This window comes from Lagopus leucura, unplaced genomic scaffold (genome assembly GCF_019238085.1).
Source record: "Lagopus leucura isolate 7727_CA_CO unplaced genomic scaffold, USGS_WTPT01 Super-Scaffold_739, whole genome shotgun sequence".
NCBI classification, from domain to species: domain Eukaryota; kingdom Metazoa; phylum Chordata; class Aves; order Galliformes; family Phasianidae; genus Lagopus; species Lagopus leucura.
The window spans coordinates 1463711-1485018 of NW_024962255.1; the positions used below are offsets into that span (position 1 = coordinate 1463711).

At 39.4% G+C, this 21308-nt stretch overlaps 1 protein-coding gene across 1 annotated transcript in view; it reads right to left on the reverse strand.

Moving 5' to 3' along the window:
* The window catches only part of PCDH15 (protocadherin related 15), a 383291-nt gene that overhangs the window by 205361 nt on the left and 156622 nt on the right, over window positions 1-21308 (reverse strand). Inside the window, exons 6-8 of the mRNA XM_042862789.1 lie at window positions 14282-14401; window positions 8577-8687; window positions 7424-7594 (exon numbers count right to left, since the gene is read on the reverse strand). Coding sequence (XP_042718723.1) covers window positions 7424-7594; window positions 8577-8687; window positions 14282-14401 — 402 coding nt within the window. The remainder of the gene's footprint in view (window positions 1-7423; window positions 7595-8576; window positions 8688-14281; window positions 14402-21308) is intronic.

Genomic DNA, 21308 nt, shown 5'->3' on the forward strand with positions numbered 1-21308 from the left:
TGGAACAGCTTCTTTGTGGTAATGTTGATGGAGCACTGGAACAGGCTGCCCAGAGAGGTGGTGGATTTTTCTTCTATAGGGATATTCGAGACTAATCTAGACACCTACCTGTGCAACCGGCTGTAGGGAGCCTGCTTTAGCAGGGGGTTGGACTCAATGGTCACTTGAGCTCCCTTCCAACCCCAGCAATTCTGTGATTCTTTCCTTGCCAAAAATGTTAAGAGAAACACACGATTCTCCTACTGATAAAAGCAAAGCAAAAAAAAAAAAAAAAAAAAAAAAAAAGTGACAGTCTAAATGTTCAACTGTGCTCAATTATGGACTCATTCTAGGATGAAGAATAAATATCATCCCTGACAACTAGTAGAGTAGAAACTCTACTGTACACTACATGGGTTTATCTAAATCATGAGTTAGGTGCCTTAATACACCAAGACTGTTATCCTTTAGAATCATGTTACAGTGCTTCACACAGCAAGCAAAAAAACTTCAGTGCATTTACTAACAGTCCCAAAACCTTGAGAGCATTTATTATTCTGAGAAAGAATAATTAGAAACCAATTAAATCTCACCTGATGCTCGCTGTAACTAAATCATAAGCACAGCACGTAGTCTACACACACAAAATAAGCCAAAAAGTTGGCTTGTCTCTTTCCATTTTTAAATAAAAGATTTCAAGTCTTTGTTCATGTGTGCATGTGTGTGTGTGTGTGTGATAAAGAAGAAAAAGGCATGCTGAGACACAACTGCTTCAGAACCTAACAAACTTGCTCAATTAGCCACGAGCACTTCCAGAACCAGCGGCTCCTGGCAGCCTGGTCTGGTGGTTGGTGACCCTGCACATAGAAGGGGGGTTGAAATTAGATGATCATTGTGGTCCTTTTCAACCCAGGCCATTCTATGATTTGAACGTGGCATACCTAACCAACAACTGAATTGGAAAGAAAAACCCAGTGACTGTACAATCAGATAACAAGGAACTGTCCTGAAATCCCTTCAGAAACAATTGTTATGTGGTTGCCATACACTCAAAGGTACTGAAAAGCAGCACAACCTTTGCAATGTTTATTACTTATAAACAGTAAGTGTAATTGCTATTTGGGCAGAACTGACTGGGCCTGTTTTCTTAAAGAGGTGCCCTGTGTTCCCTACAGCATCATGTGACAGACTTCAGAATACAAGCAAGTAATGAAAATATAAAAGGCGGCTTTTAGAAAGCAGCTCTCAATTGATGGCATAACCATTGGTCTGACGCAAAACACATCTTTATCACTAGCTTGGAATTCTGCAAAAGATGCACAAGCTCAAGTAAGAATTATTTGTTTGCTTCGTCAAGATAAGCTGAAGTTTTGTATTTACTGTACATTTTAAATTTGGAACACTATGAATCAACAAGGTATGCAGATGCATATATGAAAGTAAATGAATCTTTTTCCCCTTCAATGAATTATTCAAAACCTAAGATCCAATTTTCTGGTGAAAAAAGAAAAAAATCACAAAACTCAATTTTTGTGCCAGTAGATTTCACCTTACCATCAGAAGTCAGTTTTTTGTAGTTTCCAAACTACAAAACTACTGTTTGTTTGGAGGAGCTTTTTGTCACTGGCTTTAAGCTGGTGATCCTATGCTCAGACCCATCTCCTTGAGCCCCAGCGCTCCACAGGGCTGCTAGGCCCACAGATTGTGAAGTCCCTGCTGACAATTCCTACAGACTCCAGGACAACCGGCACAAAAATAAATACTTTCTGTATAGAAAGATTCATCAGTTGTGCGTTAATAAGCAATGTTCCATAACGCTGCTAGTTGTTTAAAGTGCTGAATCTTGAATCAGCACAAAGAAAGCCACATAGGTGTCACAAAGTACATGACTTTTCATGTGGACAGATAATTATCTGATGGAACCTGATAATGAATCAGTCTGTTGCAAAACCAGCCCAGCAGCTGATTATATCAGCCTAATCTATGTTTAACTGCTAATTGCCTTTCAGCATTTTGCAGGACGATGAAAAATAACTGAGCACAGAAAAAGACAAAACCTTCACAGAATAAGTACATCAAGAATTGACTAAAGAGGGAAGAAGTAGGAGAAAGTATCCTTCCAATGCTGAGACACACAAGGGTTGTTGTTTTTTTTTTCTTCTTTAATTTAATGACTTGAGCATATTGTTAGTAAAATATTATTTACTAAAGACTTTCTGAGACGAAGAAAAAATATTACTAGATTTGACCAGATACAGAAAACATAGAGGCAAATATAAAATGATGCAAAAAAGCAAGGTTTTCTCAGAAACTGAAATACAGCTAACAGTGAATTATTTCCTAAAGATTAACTAGGACAGTAACAATTAGGAAAAACAGACTAGTACTTGGACTAATTAAGTAGGTGGTTCAAACATGTAACCTTTCACCTGTCAGAGGCAGACACTGCTTTTCTTTTTGTTATAAAGCAATATACTCAGCTTTTGGAACTTGAATTCTTTGAAAAGTTTATGCTAACTCATTTTAAAACATCACTGAAGCTGTAGCTTACACTCTCCTAAAGGAAATTAAGATTTGCATCTGTATTATGAGACAGAACTTTAAATAATGACTTGAATGTTGTTTTGTCATGGGCTTTGGTGTCTTTTCTGCAAGATAATTTTTGCAATGAATTTCAGAAGAGTTTAAACTTCATTTTCTCCTCCCTGAGAACTTCTGAATCAGACACAACAGGTGGGATTTCACAAGCAAATTAAAGCCCAGGGAAGCCATAAATAATGTAGGTGTGAATTACAGGCTGTTAATTTAGCTGTGTTTGAGCTTCAGCAGCAATAAAGCAGTTGAGCTCCCAGTGCTCACCTTACACAGGATAAAGCATTCAGAATAGCTAATGTGCTCTCCATAGGTGAAAAGTTTGTTTACTCCGGAGGAAGAGATTCTGCCTACTCTAAGAAGTTTTAACAATACAACCATTTCACAACAGTAACTGGTGCTTATGTTATCTTAGCCGTAATCATAGAGAGAACTGAACAGAGAGGAACCTTAGAAGATTTAAGAAGGGCAACTCTTGCATCTAGGGAGGAACAACCACGTCCATCTGTACAGATTAGAGGATAAACTGTTGAAGAAGCGCTCTGCACAGAAGGACCTGGGTGTCACGGGGGACAACAGGTAGGCCATGAACCAGCAGCATGCCTTCATGGCCAAGAAGGCCAGTGGTATGCTGGGGTGCATTAAGAACATGGCCGACAGGTCAAGGGAGGTGATCCTCCCCTCTGCTCTGCCCTGGTGAGGCCACATCTGGAGCACTGTGTCCAGACCTGGGCTGCTCAGTTCAAGAGACAGTCCAGCAGAGGGCCACAAAAACAGCCAAGGCCTGGAGTATCTCCCATATGAGAAAAGGCTGAGAGAACCGAGGCTGTTCAGACTGGAGAGGAGTAGATAGAGGGAATTTTATAAATGCTTATAAATATCTAATGAGTGAGAGTAAAGCAGATAAGGCCAGGATCTTTTCTGGTGTCCAGCAACAGGATAAGAAGGAACAAGCACTGGAACTTCCATCTGAACATGAGGAGAATCGTCTTTACTGTGAAGGTGACAACAGACAGGAACAGCTGCCCAGAGAGGTCATGAAGTTTACTCCTCTGGAGATACAGAAGACTCACCTGGATGCTCTCCTGTACAGCCTGCTGTAGGGAACCTGCTTCAGCAGGGGCTGGACTAGGTGATCTCCAGAGGTCCCTTCCAATTGCTACAATTCTGTAATAGCCCTAATGAGACTGTGATGGCACTTAATTACAGTGGATCACTGGTGATGAGCTGCAGAAGGGAGAGTCACAAAGTGAGGCAGCCATTGATGAAGTCCTACCTTCTGGCCATGCTCAGTTAACGTGCTGACTTACAAATACTATTATCACATGTTATTCTATATGCCCACCAGATGGGACCATCAGATAACCTCTGGCTCTGCCTGGAAGATGTGCAGCTTTGGGACAATTTGCACCATCTGTGCAAATAGCAGAAATGCAAAACACTTTTTTTTTTTTGTTTTTAATTACAAGTGTATAAACACTAATCATACAGCACTCCACACAGCCTGGAACAGATTTAATAGAATTATTAATACTGCCACAAGGCAGACATCAGATCAACTCTCAGAAGGCACAATGTAAGTGCTGGTACTGTTTTTGAGGAAAAATTGTTTCTCTGGTAATGAAGAGATCCATTAACTTTGCTGGTCTCTTTCATTGCACCTGCAAAGACCATAAACAAAGCCCAAGCTGTATGGATGCTTCATTGCTAATGCATCAAACTGCTTTGGAATTTCTAAAGGAAACAAGCTTGGAAAGAAAACACTATTTACCTCAGCAAACTGAGCAAATTGGTAAAGGCCAATTAAAGACAACTAATCATGTAAGACCAAAAAAACCCAGAACCTTTTATTTCCAGTTACATTTAATGTTTTACTTATAAATGCTCCCTTTTAGAGGTCAGTCGAGTAGACACAATGTAAAGCAGGACTTTTTAAGCTACTACTTTGAATACTCCTTGACATTCCTTATTAAAGATTCATTAATATTCCTCTTCATGTTTGCTGTAAAAAATACAAAAAGTACTTAAAAAGTAAATGATGATGCTGGTCTAATAATTCTCCTTTAGCCTATGTAGTAGTTACCATTAGGGAAAGACATTAGGGAAATACCATTAGGGACAGTATATTCTGTTCTATTTGCTACTCTTGCTGAAAGGCTCAAATCTTACAGAGTAGTAAATTCTGATTTTCAAAAAGGAAACAAAAACTAATTAGTGCAAGTAAATTGACATCAAGCATTCTGGGGAGTATAGTGGCCACCATCAGCTTCTACACAACCTGACACTGGGGATAGGGTCCTGCATCATTATGGATTCTTGCCTATGTGGTGTAATGCAAACTTCTTTATATCATGCAGCCATCTCCAAAATACTTCTGACTGAGTTTCTCTGCCCAGGCTGCTTCATCAGATCGGAGGATCCCATTACTTCACTGCCAGAGGACTCTCTGCACCTCTATCATACTGCTGTTTGCAGGACAAATGTATGTTTTATTAATTGAGGGATTTTTCTTAATTATTATTTTATAAATATAAAATTGTTCTATTGCCTAATTGCATTATAATTTACAAGCCAGGTAAATATTTCAAGTACCAAGGTAAAAGCTGTGGTAGACACATCCTTCTTCCACTTATGTTTATCAAAACAGCTGCGTCACTGCAAAAAGATAAACAGCAAATAGCAGCTATTTTTATCAAGAGAACCAGTTTCTCGTGTCACAGATCAGACCTCTCAAGGTGCAATTTGACACAAAACAGCCAAAAAGAAAACAAAAAAAGCTGGCACCTGAACAGCTTTGGCAGTCAAACGAATGTATTTTGCAACTCAGAAGTAATCACTAGCCAGATTTCTGCAGGCCTTCCTGGCAGACATCACTTTGCCTTGTAGCGCCCAGCACATGCCTGTCCACAGCAAGGGCAAGAATGAAGACAGAGCTGAGTTCCTTTCATCTGTGAGAGCTGCCTCAGGACAAGTAGATGACCTCTGTCCTGCCTTTTGGTAGCTAGATTAAAAACAAATAAATTAATGTAACAACCAAGCACTGATCTTTCTTAATTACTGCCTTACCTGCCCCTGTACTGTGAATGCCACTTGATCTGTGTGGATAAAATGGGGTCACAATCTCTCATTCTCTGCTTAGCTTGGGTATCCCACTAACCCTGACGAGACCATGTACTGAGCTGAGGAATAACACGCAGTTTCCTTCAAATGATGTTACATGCAAGCCACATTCATCTAATGCATGTATTCACAAAGTCAAATTCAGCCACTGCAATTAGAAATACCAAGGTGTAGAAGTGAAAAAAGAGTAGTATAAATCAGACTAGTAAGATTAAATATGGAATATCCCTTCCCTTCCCTCCTGATTTTCTGCTATTACAAGCTGAGTGTCAAGGCTCCGTTCTTGCTATAACTTAAAAATAAGGATGCAGTTGTGAGGAAGAGTTTCTCAGCTCAGAGAAATGATCTCTTTTTGAGGTGCATAAGGCTTGTAAGATCCAATCTCCCTCCAGTTTGACATCAGGTCCAGTCTGACTTACATAAATTCCCTGAAACTTGTCCCAGACCCTTCTTATACAAAAAGCACAATAACTGAACATCATGACTGCTATAAAGCTTCCTCTCGTCTCCCAGAGATTGTACTGGCTATTTAACCAGAGCCTGTACTGTTGGTCTCTATAGAAGGAACTGATGAACTCCCGCATATGTTAGTGACATTTTCAGCTGGATCTAGATTGGATGTGAGAGATTTTGAAACTTGCTGAGGATGTCATCCTGTGTCAAAGAAGCAGGGCAGCTGCCCTGCTCCAGGGCCCAAGCCCAGACAGAGCTGGAAGCCTAACCTGTGGGATGGCAAAAGTCTACATGGAACGAGACAGCAAAGCAAATAAGGCAGAAAATAGCAAGAACCTCCACACTTTCAGCCTCATCCTCCCCATCTCTTGGTCAGAGAATGCAGGCCAGAGATAGTGTCCTGAGATGAAAAAGGGAAATCATGATCTCGTTGTCAATAGTCAAAGTTAACCTAATGTCAGAGGTTGATTGGGTGGGGGATAAGCCCAATGATTTAACTGGCTCTGCTTTTTTTTTCTTTTTTTGTAAATGTATGAACCAAAGGACATTTACCAGCATTGCTTAAGAAACTTACATAAATCATATTAGCCAAATGCAGAGCATTTCTCCTACTCCAAAGATGCACACTTCCAGCCTACCAAGCAGCCTTCTTCCCCTGTAGGGAAGAAGAATTAGCATCATCTTGCATCAGGATTTTGTAGAGCTCTCATCTCTTCTTTTTGTGATCCACTGTGCATATCCAAGGGTGAAATGACTGAATTTTATACTAATCCTAACTGATGTATTAACCAGTGTACTCAGTATAAGCAGCTACGTGGGATAAGCACTAGTTGCTCTTTAGTGCCTCTTGACTGAAAATAGATACAACGGCAAAGAAACTTTCCAGGGACAAACAACTAAGGCTTCCTTCCCTAAAAATCTTCCCCGTGAAGTCTCTAATAATCCGGAAAAGAGGGACAAGTCAAGTACCCTACTCCAAGTGGTTTTTCAGAATATTTCAAGATTACGATGAAGACAGAGCTAAGAATGCAATTACACAATTTCACCAAACTTCAGCAAGACTCAGAGCCTGTAGCAAGCAATATACCACTGTATCAAAGTTGGAATTTCATCTATTCATACAAGTATTTTACTTCAATTTTAATCTGTTTAGCACATAGAACCTGACACAAAGCATGCACAGTCCTTCTAGTTACAGTTCTCCATTGTGTTCACAGAGAAAGACGACAACCAGTTACAAAACAAACACAGAAAACTTACAAAAATCAAGAGGACTTACAGGATCAGTCAGTTCTGGCAAGCTTGCTTGGTAGGTGAGAGGTCTACAGTCACGAGTATTATTCACCAAGACACAAGGAAGAAACATTGGTCCCAGGTCATCCCCGTCCAGCACATCCACTGTGAGGGTGGTTGTACTTGTCCTTCGCTCATGAAGATTCTGGGCTCGGTCCTGGGGAGCAAATGGGAAACATTTTGTGAGATGTTCAGAAGTCAGAATCTACAGAAAGATTTAAAGTTAAAGGTAAGGGCAAGGTGTATAACCTTCCCAAATGTGCAGATTCTACACAATACATAATTATGAAAACTTCAACCTCAGAGCTACAGCCTTCAATTTTCTGAACATTCAAGAGCATGGCGAAGAGCACAAAGGCACACCCTTTAAGCCCATCTTCTACTAGGGAAACGCTGAACATACCACAAAATATATAAGAAAGCAAGTTTACATTACTTTAAAACTATCTTAAAATTGCTTCAGGGGATCCTCCTTTTCCCCATAAATGAAACAGTACCACAACAGTGGTAAACTACAGAACCAAAGTTTTCATTTCAGCCATTATCTGAACAAAAAACAAAACAAAAAGGCTTTCACAGCCCTCAAAGGCACAAAAAAATTCTGCGATGACAGATGTATTAGATACAGTTTACACGTCACTCTTCTCCCGGGAATGCATTATATACTGCTAGCCGCTGTGTAAAAACCTCCGTATAACCATGTAATATGACTTCAAAGAAAAATCACCTCTTCAAAGAAAACTGCTTTTCAAACATGAAAGATACAACTAAATTGTATCCATTAAACTCATTTGACATCAAATTAGCATTGCTAGATGTGTTAGAAGATGAACACTTAGTGACACTAGAATGCACTTTTCTGCATGGGCTGTACTTCAAATACGCAACTTGTTCCCTGCGCCAGAATGTTGCTTTTTTCTATGCATCTTGAGCAAGCTTTTTTAACCAGCAGTAGTATGTCTAATCTTTTAATGACAGAAAGCACCTAGATACATCTTAAATAGGGTCTACAGAATAAGAGTGCATCAGACCTGGTATTTTAGAGATGCTTTTCCTCTCCTAGGAAAAAATCCATACCCAGGAACTTAAGGGCCACCTGAATTAGAACTATAAATGGCTATTATGAGATGTATACTTACATTTGCTTGAACAATCACAAAGTAACGAGTCTTTTCCTCATAATTTAGTCTCTCCCGTAGAACTACTGCTCCAGATAAAGTAAGAGGAATATCAAAGGTCCTGTTGGAAGTCTGCAAAAATTAAAACAGTAACATGAAATTGAACATGCTTCAAAGTTAAAGGATATTAAAGACTGGCCAGAATGAGATGGCCTATTGAATATCAAAATTGCATGTCTTTTAGATAGAGCTTTTGAACAGTTTCCTGTTCCCTCCCTGCCCAACATACTTGATGAGAATTTCACAGTAAGTATTCTGTACGTAACAGAATTCTCTCTGGCTGTTTGCAAGTAACTTGTCACTTCTAATCACAAACTGAAGCCTAACTCTCCTGTTTCTTATTGATTCGCCGTGCTGAAAGTACGCTGATGTTAAAAAAGCCTTTCACACCTTTGGTCACACCAAAATCTTTCCACGCTTAAGACTACCAGTGTAGAATACACTTCATGCTGAAATATAGTGCATGGACAATGGCTGTGGAGCAGTACAAAAACCTCTTGAAAGGAAACACTACAGAGGTACAAAGTACTATTCTCACCTTAGATAACACAAAAAGGCCATTCCCCATCCCCATAAAATTTCAAACATTTGCATAAAAAGTACTATTTTCAGCAATTACATGATAACAACTGTTAAATTTGCCATGTTTTGATGCATAAAAATATTACTGGAAGGTCCACCACAAACTCTGCCAGTAATATACAATATTACAATGAGCAATACAATTTGCTCATGACTAAATTTTTTTTTTTTTTTTTTTTTTTTTGCATAAACAACTCTGGATATATAAAAAGTACCCAGTGGTACTGTGTACAGATATGTATATATGCATACATACACATACAGGGGAGAAGGAAGACCAACACAAAATATTTATACCGAGGCAAAAAAGGAAGCTAAAAACAGAAGGAAGAACCATGTAGAGTTCACTGCTTTTGTCTCCCTCTTGGGATGTGAACCATGCAAGTAGCAGGCAATGTTTTTCACTATTGTAATGAAGTGATGCTGTTTGTGTGTGTATGCACACTCATGCACTTGCATGGGAACTCCAGCTCACAAGTAAGATCCTTCTGGCTGCTTTAGCCCATTTATCTCTGGTTAAAAAGGGAAGAACCAACTGGAAAAGTCTCTGTGGCAAAGGATCAGCCAACGTGTTCCCAAAACAGTGCCCTCTTTCTGGCATTCCTTGGCAAAAAGAAAAATGCATTGAAGTAGAACACTACAATCTAAACTGTTGGGAAGCATCAGAGGAATTTCAGCAAAAAACCCTGTAACTTCTTCCCAAAGTGCCTGTATCTGGAGTCCCCCCTCTCGCTCCAGTAGAGTAGCGAATTGCAGTAACGGTTCCTTGGTGACGTGAAGTTTAACTTCAGGTGTGTATCAGAACTCTGAAAGTTATCACACCAGATTCACCCCACACATATCCCTTGACTGCTCTGCAAAATCTACTTCTTGCTGCAATACAAACCACGATCCAAGTTCCAAGGCAACTAAGAGATACGCAAAGCAAGGGCACAGCTCAGCTGCACCTCCATCCAATGCTGAAATGAGCCAGCATATGCAGGAAGTCAGGGACATCGAAAGCTCTTTTATGCTTCCTGGCAAAGTGACACTGCTTTGTTGCCTGCACACTCCAAGAGAACAGAACTGATTCTCCCTTGAAAAGCTTCAGAGAAGAAATACTAAAATGCTTTCATACAGCAGCTCTTACAACACAGCATGCTCACCAAATTTAAATCAGTGAAGCAGGCTGGAGGCCGCAGGATGGCAAGGATCGCTTCCTGATGCCAGACCTAAAATTGGCCATTTTGGGAAAATTAGAAAGTCACTACCAGGTTGTTCATTTCCATTCCCTCAGTAGTAGAAAGATGGTGTTTCACATTACTGTCACTACCTGCTGGACTGTAAGCAGCACAAAGCCATTTGAAGAACGACGCTTTTGAAATTCAGAGAATCTGAAGTGATTTTACAGGGCTTTCTAAAAGATGATCTAAACAGAGATGATAACACATCTGACAAAAATAGAGAAATCCCTTCTATATCAAGGGCAGGTTTTAGAGTTCAATTGAATCAGAGAATAAGGGAGGCTGTCAGAGAACATGGGAGCTCACAAGGGCTGCTCTGTGCCTCAGCCAGTTGGAGGCCAAATATTTTCAAGGACAGAGACCGTACAACTCCTCTGGGCTCCTGCTCCACTCTTTGATCACTGTCACTGGGGAAAAGAGCTTTTCATTGGTATTTGCCATGTGGCATCTTGCACCATTTGCTCTTTCACAGCACATCTCTGAAAGAAGTCTGCTTTCATCATCTCCACAACATGCAGTAGACAAGAGACAGAGATAAGATTTCACAGAATGGCCCGGGTTGGAAGGGATCTCAAGGATCATGAATCTCCAACTGCCACGTGCAGGGCGATCAAACTTCCTATTTAATACCAGACCAGGCTGCCCAGGCCCCATCCAACCTGGCCTTGAACACCTCCAGGGATGGGGTATCCACAACCTCTCTGGGAAGCCTGTTCCAGCACCTCACCACTCTCTCTTAAATAACTTAATTTCCCACACATTGCTGCTTCGGCCCAATTCTCAGAGACACATACAACTTGGATGTCTGTTGAAGAGACAGTTGATGTAACAACCTCTGATGCTCACACACTGCTCCTTCAGATTTGGAGAATTTACCCAAATCATAATTACACGTTATGTTTTTATTGACACGTGTTTCCAATTAGCTTTGATGTTACATGTGCAAGTTTTACAACCACTCCTTTGTTCCTGCTAGCTTCTTGTAATATAAGCAGCCCTAAGTCTCAGGCCAGCACAGTGCTCTACAATGCAGCAACATAATCCCCACACCCACCCTGAGCCACAGTCTTTCCCACCTATAATAAACTGGCTTAAAAAGAAGTGCTGGTGGTGCTCTGGGCTGTGCCCCAGGTTCTAGCCTGGGAGGCAGTAGCTCAGACAAGAGAGCAAAAATAATTCCTGCAATTTTGCTATTCGTTCGTGCAGGTGCACAAGAGAGGTGGCAATCTACCTTTTGTAGCAAGGCGGCATACTCTGGAGAGCCTGGTAGACTACACATCACTGAACTAAAACCAATCAAATAGAAAGCACTATATAATTACTACACAGAGGAGAAATGTTTTATCTCCTCCCACAGATACGATCTACTGAAAAAAATAGGAACACTGATTCATCTGCACTAATGATGTACACACTGAAGGAGCAAAGCTTTGTATTCTTTCCCCTCTGGAGTTTCAGCTTCCACGAACCTGGTACGGCCATGCTCTCAGGTACCCAGACACACATTTAATGCACATACTTGCAAACAACACCAGTGAAGCATAACAAAACAGGAGTATTGCTCATCTCTTTATTACTGTAGTGTCTGAAATTCCAACAGATTCCTACTGGCACAGGAATTAGTTTTAACTTGCAACTTCACAATGAAAGAAAACGTCACTGGGAGCATTAAGTCCAGTCATATTTCCTTTATGCTCATCAGAGAGATCCAAACAGAGCTGTGAGGACTATACAGTAACTCTGCCACGTCAGTCACCTGCAGTTTTGGTATGTCATCTGGGCTCCCATGGAAGCTTTGTGACAAAAACCATGAGTCTGAAACATCGCGCAGACAACTCGCCGTAAGTTGCAGTGTAGGTGTGGCAAAATACATGAGGCAAATTATATCAGAAGGGGAAAGTCATCAGGAGACAACTTACTCTGCAGATGTGGGCACGGTATGCTACAACTCACCACAGCAAAAGCATTATGCAGACCTCTAATTTCATAGCAACTCAAGAAGAGTAACTGTTATCCTCACCAAACAATACAATCACAGCAAAATTAGCTCACAAGGATCGAGTCCAGAACTTTTTGGTGGATGCATCTGTCTCAACCTTCAGGGTGAACCAGAGTCCTCAGAGATCTAAAATTGACTCTGCATTTGAAGATTCTTTTGGCAAGCTAATCAACTTCATCTTTTGATTCTGAGAGCCAAGAGTTATGGCATCAATCTGTACAACAGCTAAAGGAACCAGAAAAACATCCAATATGTTTTGCATTCATTTTCTTCTTCTTGACTTTTATATACGTCCCCATTAAACAACAAAGTATTTAAGCTAAATTGAATTCTAGATAACACTTCTATTTTTTTACTTTTTTTTTTTTTTCTTTTTTAATTCTCAATTGGTCTCTAATGAAAATTATCAGCATTAAGCTTTTTCAAAAGCAGCAGCCTGTCACTGGTGCCGAACTACACTGGGCATCTTCAACACACAACATGGGAGGATCCTAGAAGTAGAGAAGCAAAAATATTTCTCACTACGCTGTACACCTCATTTTTGAGCGTGGCAAAACTTTCCCAGGTTAAGGAAGACAATTCACTTGTAGCAGATGTTTTAGGGTATCTTCCTAGCAAGAAGAGAGAGGCAGTAAAGCAGCTTTACAAGTGATTTCTGTCAAGCATACACTATCACATGCATAAAGGCTCTCTACTGATGAACGAAGTAGGTTTCATTAACCAGGCATGCAACAGAAATTAAGCAAACATTTATTGAGATGACTGACTGTACCAAAGTTGCCCCAAACGGGAGTCCTTCACTATTCTACATAACTTAAACTTATGTCTATACTGAAACTTAGAATCAGAGTGCTGTTTTCCCACAAAAAACGTTTCTACTCAAGTTAGCCTTAAGTAACAGCAGAGATTTTGAACGAGAGATTGCTAAATCTATTTCCTAAGTACTTCCTCACTAGAGTACTTTCTCATCAACATTATGCATGAGATGAATAGATTATCAGGTTAGCATACTTAAATTATCACACCACCTGATCCCCAGTAACAATGTTCTTAGCCAATGGCAAAACATACCTTGGTTTTCAAAACAGCACTGCCAAAATAATTTTAATTTTTCAAGAAAATGCAGATGGATGCTTCAAATAGATCACTCATGCAAAAAATGCATTGCAATAGAGAAATTCACAAATCTGAGCCTAAAGAACATGTATTTCAGTACCTTTCAAAACTTTTGTCTCTAAAATGACAAGCTTGTACAGACCCCAGACATAGAACGTTACTGTTTCATTTTAGTAATATATATTTCTTTTTCTAAGTGGCTTTACAAAAAAAAAAACAGAACACAAAACTCTCTTTCTCTCTCTCTCTGTATATAAGCAGCTCCATATAGGAAGACAGAACGTCTCTCATGAGAAACTTAGCAGTGGCTATGAATATATCTTAGCTATGAATCCATTACTGCAAGTGTGGAGGAATGAACACAACAATCTGTCACAGACAGAAAACACATGCCAAAAAAGAGAAGGTGTGTGAACAACACTAGAAAAGATGGGATGATTGATGCTTCAGTGTTATAGCTGATAGTAGAGCATGGCATTGAAAAGAAAGATAAATTTGGGTGAGCTTATGGGACAAGCAAGGTGGATAGAATAATCTACACTGGTAGTAAGTTTTCAAGTTTAGAATTTATGATGTCCAACAGCAGCCACTTACTCATTCCTTATTTCAAAATCATATATATATATATATATATATATATATATAAAATAAGCAAATACATATATATTTATTTATATACACACAGATACATATGTTTTTCATATTAAAATATATATGCAGATAGGAAAAAAAGTAAAGGCACATACTTTGTCATTAGGATTGTACTGGATGACATACTCTATCTGGCCATTTGGACCATCATCGATGTCAGTAGCACCATTGTTTCCAGAAAATCCTGTAAAGATGGTGGTTCCAACTGGAGTCAACTGCAAGAGCAGGGGAAGAAAAATGCACGTTAAAACTGCGGCATAGAAGAAACGATTAAGGATTCACGTATGAAAGGCACTCATTTTTTTCCCACTGTTCTAATATGTATGTCACAGCCACTGTTCTCTTTTCCCCTTTATTCAGACTGGAAAATCAAGAATGAGAAAGCATTTAGACACAATATACTCAGACCCTGCTTTAACTGATGCCAAGGGTCATACGGAGTGAAAGAAATTTCCATCCTTATTACACACATTCTATGCATCTGTGTGCTTTAGAAAAGGTGAAGATGAAAATTAAAATTAAAAAAAAAAGTATTGATTAAATAAACATAAATAGATAAAAGTAACTAAAAAGCTACCTTTCCAGACCTGGGAAGGAAAATTAAAATGACCTGTAAGACAAACAGAACTTACTCAACACTCATGAGAGCACTGACAACACCAAATAACACCTGTACACACAAAAGCACACAGCTTTATGGCTTTAAACATAGGCAAGAATGATATTTCTCCAATACTTTGTTGGCAGAAACCAAATATTCACAAAATTACATTTTGAAACTTCATCAATTTCTAACTATCCTAGGGTAGGCAAGCTGCAAGAAATTGAGACCTACTGACATCAAAGATGTGAGAATTTTTTTTTTTTTCTTCAAGGAGGTGGTGAAGTCATTGTCCTTGGAGGTGTTCAAGAAATGTGTAGATGTCGTTCTACAGGACATGGGTTAGTGGGAAATACTGGTGATATGTGGATGGTTGGACAGGTTGACCTTGGACACCTTTTATAATCTTGGTGATTCTATGATTCTGTATTCTAAAGACAAAAAATCCAACCCTTTCTGAAGCTGACATTTCTGACTTTTAATATTCGGAAAGCTTTGTGAGTAATCCACCTGAGAACCAAATGAACAAACAGCCCTGGATCTGACTCAGACATCATTCACAGCTGTACCTCTTGCTGCTGTCCTCTCACCATGCCAGAATGCCTGACCCCTACATGCATACACAGGTCCAGTCCAGTTTACATCCTTGCCACGAGTTGCTGCACATCTTAAAAACTACAGGGTGTGAAAAATTTCGAGTGCTGTATGAAGAGAAAGTGGCAAAGGATAATGGCTCATTCGGACATTTGTTGCAAACGTGGACTGCTATTTTATTTTCACACTTAATGGTTCATAACATGAAGCAAGTATAGGAGGAAATAGGTAGCTGTCAGACATTCATAGCTCCCAGTCTGTTGTCAATTTATAAACCTGCTAATTACTTAAAGCCGTTTAATAGCTGACAGTGTCCTCTGAGAAATATTTTCACAGCTCCGAATACTGAAGCTCTGAAGTAAAAAACAACAATTCCAAAGCTTTAAGTTAAAACTGGCACGGGGCTTAACTTCTGCACCATCCACACTTCGGGCACGGTAACCATCTGTAGCTCTCTGGCTACAAACTGGCCTACTGATGGCACAGGCAATGGAATCATCCCACACACAGGCTGTAAGCTGGCTCCACGGGGCTATTAACTGTTCCTAAGGCAGCAAGCTGACCCTCAGTGCTGTGCAACTCTTTGCTTTGCACTTTGCCTGGGTGCAGCAGCCTGCAGGGAAGGCATTACGCACTGACTGATGGTGGGAAACCAGACCCCTCTGCTGTGCTTATGGGATACTGACAGGGTGCAGATAACTGATTATGGACACCCCATCCCTGGGGGCATTCAAGGCCAGGCTGGATGCGGCTCTGGGCAGCCTGGTCTGGTGGTTGGCGACTCTGCACATAGCTAGGGGGTTGAAACCACATGATCACCATGGTCCTTTTCAACCCCGGCCATTCTGCGATTGTATGATTCTATGATTAAATGATAGCGAAGGAGACAGCTGCAAAAATGAAAGAGAGGTATACATCAGAATTACAATTGCATGCTCTTACAGCACGTCAAAAGATGCTGCATCCAAAGTAGTTGGATACAGACACACAGGCCTTCACAAAACTCACAAGCAGAGGTCCAGTTTCCCTACGTTTTCTTTTGTGCACTACAAATATTAGAATCGAGACTGAAGAAAATCACATATCACTCACTATTCCTGAAAACAGGAAAAAAACTAACACATCTACTCAGTTTTCCAGGCTGTCTGAGATTTCATGGCAAAGAGCAGCTCAACCTCTGGAAAAATTTAAAGATCTGACTACTTGCCCCAAATTCCATATGTAATCATTTCAGAAGCACTCTGTGCGTAAAGCTACACTATGTCTATACCCCAAGGTCTCTCATACTGTGACAATTTACTCTAACAGCATCACAACACACCTCAGCCACCCCAAAAGTAGTGAGCCACCTGGGGTCCTCCCAGAGCAGAGCAAAATAAAATAAATGTGATGAGGTTACAAACAGCATTAGGAAAGCACACTCAGTAATAAATATAAACCTTGCCAGGAAAGCTAGGGAGAAATCTGTGGAGAGCACAGTTGAGAACTCAGTTAACTGTATACACCGTGACCATATATATGGCTATTCTTTATCAACATAAATAAGAGTCCCACTATTCTTGTTTTAAAATTGATTATTTGCATTTACAGCCCTTTACAAGCTGCAGCCTTAAGAATAAAGACATACAGTGGCAATAAAAGGCATATTTTTCTTCTGAATATTAAAGAGGTCTCTATAAGACACACAAAAAAGCTGGAACAAGCATAGGGATTTTAATCCCAGTGTCTCTCCTTTAAGTAATTGAGAAGTTCCCTCCTAGAGACCTTCCCACTTACACCTCCACCAGCGTGAACAAAACCTGCACAAACTCCAACGATCGATCCAACATTCAATGGTCCAATCTTCAGTAAAGCCTGCATCTGCCAAAAAACAACTATCCTGAATTACAACAATTAAATCACAAGAAATTAAGTGTCAGACTGCAAATTTCTCATGTTCTACAGAACCACATCTATAATTCTGCGCATCACAATCAGATCCACATAAAAAAAAACTGAATTAATCAATTGATAATCTAATCAAGCAGTAAATCCTACACCCCTGACCCTGCCACAGCAGGCATGCAAGAAGAAGCAACCAAGCCTACATCTTCAGCATGAAAAGAAGTTTGTTCCTATTCTTAAGTTGCTAATTTGAGATTATATTTATACAAAAAAACAGACAGAAGGAAGTTTCAGTCACCAGTCAAGGCTTGCGCTTGAACACCATGCTTCCTTTGGCAACAGAATTTCTTCACAGGTTGAAAATGACAGATTGGGTGGAAAAATCTTCTGACATCAAGTATTCTGGGACACTGGGGAGGAGGATCTTTGGCTCCTTTGGTTTGCTTCTCCTTTCCAGCAGGTTCCAAAAATAGCTCCAAAAAGTGCCACTTGAACCTACAGAGCCGCACTTATCCCACTTCCTATTAGATGTAACTACCTTGAGAAACACTTTGGTCATGCTTTTTTTCTCTGTATTAAATGTAAGTATCTCCTACAGGAAGAAACACAGTAAGCTAATGTTTGAGCACTGCGAGTTTCTGAGCTTATTCAAGATGGAATCATAAAGAAAAACAGGCATTAGCATTAGCATCAATGTAAGGATCATCTCAGTCAGAATTCAGTGTGTTGAAAAGGAACTGTGATGACAAGAAACAAGTAAGATTTCAAAAGAATGTAATTAAAACACAAAGAGGAAAAGTATACGATAAATCTTACTCTTCCACAGCCAGCAACAGTAATGCTTATAAATTTAATTCCATGTGATTTATATCTCTTAGGAATCTAGATTTGGACAAGAACACTGAACATTTCCACAAAACATCCTGAAAATAAGTTTTCTTATTATTGCCTTTTTACAAAGCTGAAAATGAGTAATTTTTCACCATATCCCTAAAGAGCAGAGCACAGAATTACAGTTGATCATTCTGAGCTAATATTCTTTTGATGATGTCTACCTGCTGAGATTAATTATTTCAACACCACATGGAAAAAGGTGTGAATAATCACACCAGAAGCAAAGAAAATTCAGGACAAGTTCAAATTCTCAACAGCACAAAGCCAGACTTTTAAGACAGCTGAAGTTACACTTATTTTGCATGGACTTACTATCTCTGCCAACTTACAGGAAAAGAATTAAGCCTAAAATAATGGTTTATAAGTGAAAAATTATCATAAGTGTGTAATGTGTACATACGTGTATTAAAGCAACACTGACTTCAAAGAACACTCTGGTAACTTCGCTAACTTTTCCAAATAAAACCTCATACCACATCAACTCTGTCTCAGCATTACAAGATTTTAGTTTCTAGTCCCCGTATCAGGCTACACGTTTTTAAAACCCTTGGGGCCTTTGCCTATACAGTGTTAGTTGAGTTGCACAATTCTTCCCCATTTCAAAAAAAACTGCATGCTTTTCAGCCTGTCAGAATGTTATTTGGGTATACTGCAATAACTGATATCTTTAGGTCACGAATACACATGGTCGAAAGTAGCCCTGGGCTAATGTCATCTTGTCAGGAATTTTTTCTAAATAATGATGTGACATTTTCGTATGAATAAATTCATATAAGAAAATACAAAGGAAATAGCCTTTTAGAGTATTTATAGTGGTCGGAAAATATTTAGCATGAATCTTAAATAACTAGTTTCTGCTTTTACAAGGGGAATCATAAGGCTGTGGATAGCGGTTGGATTTGGTATTGGCTGAGATGCTCACATTTTTTCTGTCTTGATAATGTTGATGAAAGGGCTAAGCTTAGCTCCCAGATGATAACAGCTCTGTTTGTGCTTTGCTAAGCTATCTGAATTATTTCCTATTCAGTTTTGTAACCCAGAAGATTACAAAGAGTTTAATTACAATATTAATTCAATAGTGTAAGTACAACTTAATTTTCTTGTTAGCAAAATATCAAATAATTTCAAGCAGATTGATCTTGTGTGTCTGCATTAGATCCCTCCTAATATGACTATTAGGACCAGAGACAATGGAGATTTTAAATTTGTGTATATAAATATAAATATATATATATATAAATAAAAAAATACAAACGCACATGGATATATGCACATATGTATATGCACAAATCTCAACAGCTGCATCTACTTGTCTACATACACACAAGTAAACTGCTTCCTTTGCTTGACTTTAAGATGCCAGAAAATAGGTAATAATCATGAAATTTTCTATTCCTGAACTGAAAGATGACTTCAAAAATCAAGTAAATGCAATGACAGTATTTCTGAAATTACATCCATGCTATTCCTGATACTGTGAAAGATGTTTACAACAATATGGAAAAGTCCAAAACATCCAATGATGCTTCTTGTAGCATTAATTTTAAAATGCATGAATTCAAAAGAAAATGGGAAAGGAAAACTGGTTAAGGGCCATTACATACACTGCTTTCATTCTACCACATTTTATAGCTACAAGCGGAAGGAGCTTGGCTGCGTGAACATGGTGCGTGCTTCCCCGTGCTTACACCTCAGCATTTGTAAGGGCCACTGACAGAAAATTCAATGAATCTGCAAAGTCCTCCCTCTGTCTGGGTACAGACATCCTTCTTTTCTAACCGAGTACAAAAAACTGAGATACACTCAGCTATAAAGCAAGACGGATATCGCCCTACCAAATCTAGCTCCATCTAAGCTCTCAGAAAAAGAGAAGCTCAATTTTAAACAATATCTTCATGAAAAGTCATGTGAAACTAGGATTTGCGATGGAATTAAAATAACCGCCACCTTCCTTTACAAACGTTTTTCAGTATGTTGTAGGCAGATCAATATCTGACAGAAGAAGCACTCCATTTCTCCAAAATATGATTTACCACCTAACATTTCTGATACCAAAAAGCCTCCCAATAAAATAAAAACCCAGTATTTACAGCCATTGACCAGCATTACAGTTGCCAGTAATTATTAAAATAGCTTTGATTATCTCTGGAAATCTAAAATCAAGGAAAACTGAAAACCACCACTTGCCCCCTCTCCAGCATAGTTAAATCCACTAGTGGCAGTGCCAATTTCTAGCAGGATAACCCATTGAACACATAATCATTCACTGAAACCTTCTAGGAAGGCTGAGATGCTTTGTGAACTTTTTTTTTCTCGTTAGTTAATGAGAATGTTAACCCAGGGGGTAATCCTGAATGGCACAGTGGTGCCACCACAGAAGATAGAAGCCTAACAGTGATAAAATGAAACAAAGTAGCTAATTATATCGAGACTGCAGCTGGTGGCAAGAGTAAGATTGCACTTCACTCAACAGTAATCCAAATAAATGAGTGCAGATATTTGAAACATATAAAGCCACTGAATATAAACTATTCTAAATGGTGCATTTTTCTCTCTGCCTTTTGGACTTCTAATTATGGAAAATCCTTGCTTCCTTCATCACAGAATCACAGAATTGCAGGGGTTAGGACCTCCAGAGATCATCTTGTCCAATGCCTCTGCTAAAGCAGGCTGCCTACAGTAGGTCACACAGGTAGGCTTTCAGACCACTCTTGAATATCCCCAGTTAAGGAAACGTTGGGTTTTCCTTCATTTTTAATCCTAATATTTTGAGCTGAATTAGTTCAGAACTGATCAGACAACTTCCCCACTCCTTTCCCTGGGGACTATTGGATTTCCAGAACACCACCTGCCTGCATTCTTGGTCACTTAAAGCAATGTAGTGATCGTAACAGAACATAGGGTCACACTGAAAAACCAAAACTCCCTAACACACTGAATAATCACTATGATACGTAACTGGTTTAACTTCTTAACTACTATAAGTGAAGATGGAAAAAAAAAACCTGTCTTTCTCTTCTCTTGGTTTCAGTCTGTACACTTCTACTTCACAGAATCATAGAATGGTTTGGTTTGGAAGGGACCTTTAAGATTGTGTAGTTCCAACCCGCTGCTATAGACAGGGACACCTCCCTCTAGACCAGGTTGCT